The 6,469-nt window shown below is 45.2% G+C and overlaps 1 protein-coding gene across 1 annotated transcript in view; it reads right to left on the bottom strand.

Moving 5' to 3' along the window:
• The window catches only part of DPP6 (dipeptidyl peptidase like 6), a 982,502-nt gene that overhangs the window by 386,351 nt on the left and 589,682 nt on the right, over positions 1-6,469 (bottom strand). Inside the window, exon 3 of the mRNA XM_019508144.1 lies at positions 5,127-5,225. Coding sequence (XP_019363689.1) covers positions 5,127-5,225 — 99 coding nt within the window. The remainder of the gene's footprint in view (positions 1-5,126; positions 5,226-6,469) is intronic.

The following is a 6,469-nucleotide window of genomic DNA, read 5'->3' as shown; positions in this document are numbered from 1 at the left end:
GAACAGCCAGGAAACATCATTATCATACTGCCACCTCTCCCCACCACCATTGCATTGTTGGTGATGTCATGGCAGGCCTTAACCCAATCCTGGAGGCTAGGAAAACAATAGCAGTGATTGGCGATACGCTACAACCAATCAACTACAGGAACCAAGGAAGACAGTCCGACTATGGGCCACTGCTATGCTTTCTATTAACAAATAAAGTGAGCTGGTATGGATGGGCACATTCTTGTCATTAAGAGAAAGTGAAGAAAAAACAAAAGCAAGTCTCCATGATTTACAGGATGTGTGAATCATTGTTTAATAGCCATGCTGATGTGGCTCACAGCACTTCTCAGTGGAAAGTGAGAGGAACTGCTGAGAGTGGAAGGTGGAGTGTACAGAAAAAAGGAGAACAGATCCCTAATCAGTATAAATCGTCAGAGCTCCAGGGAAGTCAACGGCACTCTTATGATGCCCGCCAGCTGGGAACCTGACCCAGCATTTCTCCCCCATACATACCTCCCAGTATAGATAAGTCATGCCTACTCTTGTTGAGAACCAGAACTGGGACCCTGCCCTCAGGAGACAAATAATCACCTGCCTCATAGGTTGTTTAGATCCTTTATAACCTATAGAGAGCAGTGTGAAAATCATGGGATGTCGCAGGGCACTAAGATGCCTGCTCCTTTAAGGGCAGAAACTGCCTAGAGAGAGGGCCCTAGAAGTCAGGCAGGAACTCCGCAGGTGCAGGTTACCGTGGCAGCAGGCTAATGAGGGGATTAGCCTGCACCTGCAGGCGGTCAGCTGACCAGAAGAGGCAAGGGCCTGGGCACATATACACCCCAGCGCTGGGACTAAAGGGTTAGTTCTCTGTCAGCAGCCGAGGGGGAAGGAGCTCTCATAGAGGAAGCTAACTAGAGATGCTTGACTGCCTGTTCTGCTTCTGGTAGGATTAAGGGGGCTCCAGGAGCTCACCAGGGACCCTGGCCTATAAGGCACTTAGTCCTGGGCGGGGAAGTTTGATTATTTTAAAGGGACAGAGTGCACCCTGAACTGCTTATATTATGTTATAGCCCAAGGGCTCATATCTTGGTTGTTGTTTATAGACTGGTGGATCAGGCTGAGGCTATTGGGGAAGGAGGCGGCCACATTGGGGGCCCACTACAGTGTGGGGACCCCAGCACCAGGGGTGCGGTGAGAAAGGGGGTGAGCAGACCCCAGTGCCAGTGTGGGTGCAGAGACAGGGCTGCGGAGAGCCCAGCGATGACTGGAGGCCAAAATAAACTAAGGCCTTGGAGGGACAATGTGTGAATAGCATCTGTGAGGCTTCGGGCATGGTAAAGGGGTGGCTTTGGAGCCATGCATCTAGTCCATAAGGCTGAGGGTGTCCCGTGAGGCATCCATTTTGGACCGGGACTCAAAAGGGGTCCAAGAACCCACAGGATTCAGTGGGGTCCATCAGGACCATGTCCAAATACACACTCGAGGGCAGTTTCCCTATTTTTTATAATTACCATCGAGACGTGGCAGGAAAGAAAGAAGGTGCCTGTTGAGCAGGACTGGCACAGTCCAGGAGCCCTAGGAGTATCATGGCTATCCCTGGGGACCCCATCCTGTGACATGGGAAATTATAAAAATGGGCTGATGGAAACAGTGTTCATACCCCATCTAAATCACAAATTAGTTTTAAGCAACAACTCAAGGTCAGTATTTCATTACAGATCAATAAGCTGAATGAACTGACAGTACTGAAGATTTGCAAGCATTTTTAGGTGAAACTTGGTGCAACATGAAGGAAATTGTAATACCCTCAGAATCCTCAATGAGATTTCCATCACTTTGGACTTATATTTAACCTCAGAAAACTTTTCTCTCATTTACAACCAAAAATCATAAGTACAAGTTTGAATCCAACACTTCCAAGATTCTAATAATTTCAGAATTCAGGAACCAGTTTGGGCTCATCTCTTGTTATTAGGAAAGCCACCTAAATGCTATGAAAATAAAAAAAAATACACAAACTACTCCTAACCATCAGACTACCTTAAGAGAGCTCTGCAAAGCCTGGGAGAAACCTGTGATCTCACCACATGAAATGCAATTATCTCAAACTTTAAGGCTGATTCTCATCTCTGTTAACTGTTCTAAAAGGAGGAACTGTATTCCTCTGGTTTAATAAACTCTTCCCATTTAATGATCACTTAGGTCATTTGAATACTTCTAACCATACACCACGCTTAAGCAAACTCCTAGGCTATCAAACTCCATCTTTTGCATAAACAAAAAGTAAAGACGGAGATGCAGACAGAAAGTGAAATACCTTTAAGGGAAATTTTGTACATGTGAAAGAAGTCGAGAGAATTGATTTTTTTGCAATCTAGGATTTGGATCTCTCTAAATTAGATTCGCTTATGCTATGGTGTTAACAGCAAAAGAATGGGATGGGGACAAGGATATATTACATTGTCACATTTGCAATTATTTCTTTTGGAATCCCCAGACAATGTCCATCCATTCAACCTAGAGCTGTGCAACTACCTAAGCGACTGGAAACTGAATACTCTGCGGGCCACATTGGCAGGGGTTGCACACCCATGGGTGGCATGAGGGTGAGTCGGAGGCCCCTGGGCTGCACACCACTTGGATGTCTCCTCCACCCCCCCCTGCTGCAGTGTGCACCCGTGCCCTGCACAACACCATACACCTGCACCCTCCCCACTGCTGCACTGTGCACCGGCATGGCCTCAGACTCACCCTCAGCTCACTGGGCTGCACAGCCCTGCCCCTGGTGCAGGAGTAGGCATCAAAAGCTAGAGGAGGGAGCGGGAGCCCAGACACTCTAGTTTCTATTGCAACTAGAGCCATGAGGAGTGGTGGCTGGGCAGGAGTCCAGGAGCTGTAACATAACCCTATGCAGGCCACATGTTGCCTGTGGATGCCAGTTCAACAGCCCTGATTCAACCCACTTATTTTCCCTTCTTCCCACATGTCCTTCAGCACCATTTTATACTAAGTGGTATTAGCTTATTATAGGCTTCTTCAGTAAGTTCTTAGGAAAAACAACAGGACTTTTGACCTCTGAAAACAGTGGTACAAGAGGACAAAGGATGTCTAAAGTTATGATCAGAGCATGGGATTGGGAAGCCGCAATATTACGGCTTTCATAGATGTGCTGCTTGTGGGGGAGGGAGGGAAGCTTTAACTAGAGTGAGTCCAAGACCCACTCCAATTAAAGTGACCAGAGTGTCACATGTATCAGTGTCCCCATGCTGAAAAATGGCAGTGGGGGGCACTTCAGTTAAAGCACCATTTAGTCAAAGGAGCTTTAGATAAAAAGTGCCCCCACCGCTATTGTTCAGCGGGGATGTTGGTACACGTGATGCTAAGAGTCAGCTGGAGCACAGTAATTACCACGCTCCAGCAGACTCAATTAATAGAGTCTGCTCCGACACGCTGTAATTACAGTGCCTTGGAGCAGCCTCAGTGTATGTGTATAGGCACCCTTAAATTTTATTTCAAGCTCTTTTACTGATTTATCAGTCACCTTAAACAGGACTTGGTCAGTTAGAAGCCATAGAGAGAATATAATATTGAAAGATTTACTTAATGTTTGTGAAATGTTTTCAAGCCTGTGGGTGAATGATGTGGTAGCATTTTATATTAGGAGCCTGATCTCTGATACAGGTATAAATGTAAAGAAATGCTACCAGCTTCATGAACTTCCTCTAGACTTACTCCAGGTTAATTGAGATAAAAAGCTGGTGCAGTATAACTATGAGTATTAGTACTACAAAGTGTAAGTATGAGAAATACTTGTAGAAGCTTCACCAATGATAGTTTACTGTTGATTTTATGTTGCTTTCTTTACTTCGGCTTTTAAATAACTTTAGGTCATTTAGGCCCGATTCAAGGCCCGATGGAGTCTAGACCCCTCAGACTGGGAATTATAACACTGGCCAAAATTAGAAGTTGATTAAAGTATAAACGTGGCACTAGCATATGATCACAACTTGGCTTAGCTTGTACTTGCACAGGAAGGAATATTACTGTGTAGGAAAAAACCTCTACGTTTTAACGGAGAAAGAAATGGAAACAATTTAGTGGCAGAAGTGACTGTTAAACATAAGACATTATAAGCAAAAGTGAAAGAAATTCACATTGGGCAAAAATTAGGGTCCCAATAACCAGAAGTTCCCTGGCAAGTGGCAGTGACTTCAATTCCTCCTTTGCCAGGTAGCCATGATCTGCAAAGAGGGGATGTGCTAGTTAGAAATGGCCTTGCTTAAGGTGACCAGGGGACGTGCTTATTCAGTATGTACTCTTGACAGTAGTTTTCCAGGTCCTTTAAGGTTTGAGAAAAGCCCCCATTATAGATATAACTACACTTATCCTTCCCTCCTGGCAAGGCCGGCAGCAGAAAAGTCCTGATTAAATTTGACAGATGGCCTCTCATTCACTTTAGTGGGAGTTGGAGTGGGCCCTTGCATGGGCTGGATATTCTCATGTCTCTTCAGCTGCAGCTTATTTAGCTTGCAGGAGTTTTTCTAGTGGGAGTCAGAATCTGCATCTGTAGAACAATTTCCATTCCTTCAAATATCATATGCATTAATTCTGACATTATTAATACCATCTTCCCCCGACTAGAAAACACAGAGCAAGACAGGATGAGAAGAACGCATGGCTCGTACACAAGAAGCAGACCAGCTGTTGCTGGACCACTGAGCTGCTGGTTGCGTAGCAACACTTCACCTCTCTGCCTGCAAAAACGGTTTGGGAAGGGACTAAGTTATGAAGATATACATGAGAAGATTTGTTTGCGGTAAAATAAAGCCCAACTGCAATTGTGTTCAAATCATTTGTTTTGACTGCCTGCTGAAACTCATCACCTGCCCAAGACTGCAAGCTCCTTATTTTCACTACATACCTGTATAGCACTTGCCACAACCCTGTCATCAGAGCCCCTAGACAACAGGGACACATAAAAACAACACGATGATGCCATGAATAATGGAGCCATACCTTTTATATTTACCATGAAACTGGAATAGGGACTTTGATACTAGAGCAAAAGCAAGACAAGGAGAAAGACGCATCATGCACATGTGAGAGCAGAGTTAGAGCCATGTGTATATCCAACTCACCACTTATCCATTTAGCCTCTGGGTCATGAATTTTGAAATCAGCACTGAACAGATCTTCCACGGTTATCTTCTTCTTTTGAGACAGGCTGTTATCTTCCACTGTAAAACATTTAGAAGCAAAGACCTGTTATTCCTAATTTGAATTTTTTCTGAAAATAGAGCAGATCACTCCCCATTCTGAAATGATCTACAGTTGAATATGTATGGCAGAACTTGGTAGCATGAATTTTCAGTGATGCTAAGACACCTTTATATGGCCAGAGTGGTATAAAGGGACCTTAGCATAAATGAGAATCAGGCCTCCACAGCCAGGAACCAATATCAAGTTCCCGTGGCTACTGAAGGATCACAGATCAAAGTCTGTGGGGCTCCTCCACCCCATGCAGAGAACATGGTTCCTTTTTTAAAAGCATATGCCATTATTAGTAGTCCTACTAATAGACGTCGCTAGACATTAGACACTACTGATGAAATCATTTCCTAAATTAAGCATTCATATAGCTTTAGAGGGGGATTGTCATTAAACATCACATAGGGCTTGACTAATAAAGGCATTTAGAAATATACATCACAACTTGGTGGGATTTAGAAAAGATCCTTAATAGGTATTACCCACTAAAGCTGTTTCGGTGCTTTGTAAATCCCACAATATGGCTGTACCTCTTCAGGCGCCTTTATGAATCTGGTGCATGATCATTTTAAACAAAAAAGGTCTAGGCAATTTTTGTTGCAGAGACATCTACAGCAGCTGAACAGTTCCTCAACCTTCAAACCTAGACTGCATGCATGTTCTTTTTAAGACCTGGAAGATTTCCCAGTACAGAAGAGGACATCCTCAGCTTATTTCTCCCATAATGAGCCTCCTGATGATTCTACTTCTCTTGCCCCCAGACATGCTCCCAGTACATGTTCTGCTGTTTCATATGCTGTCACCACGAGCACTCTGGCACTAGGGCAAGACTCCCACTATAAACTCTTCACGTACCAAGAGGAGGAGAAGCAATTTCAAGACCAAAGATGTTGAACTGTTGGGGTGCGTCCAGATGTGCATGGATGTTTGGTTCCCCAGGGACAACTAGCAGTGGCGCACCTTGCACCACAGCCACTTGTCTCTGGGGAACGCCTGGGCCATGCGCACTTGGGCGTGTGGCACGTTGTCCTGGGTGGGGTAGCGGAGGCTGGGGACAGCACTGTGCTGGGCTCAGCAGCCTTACCTGGGGTCCTGGTAATCACAGCCGTGGCAATTATGCTTGCAGACCCTGGCCGGCAGCCGCAGCACAGCTCTAGGCGGCCTGGCTCCACTTTTCAGCAGGACATGCTGCCTGATTGTGCATTGCACTGTG

The sequence above is a fragment of the Gavialis gangeticus genome, unplaced genomic scaffold (genome assembly GCF_001723915.1).
Source record: "Gavialis gangeticus isolate Ggan-Ray unplaced genomic scaffold, GavGan_comp1, whole genome shotgun sequence".
Lineage (NCBI taxonomy): Eukaryota > Metazoa > Chordata > Crocodylia > Gavialidae > Gavialis > Gavialis gangeticus.
This window is presented reverse-complemented; position numbering and strand designations above follow the sequence as displayed.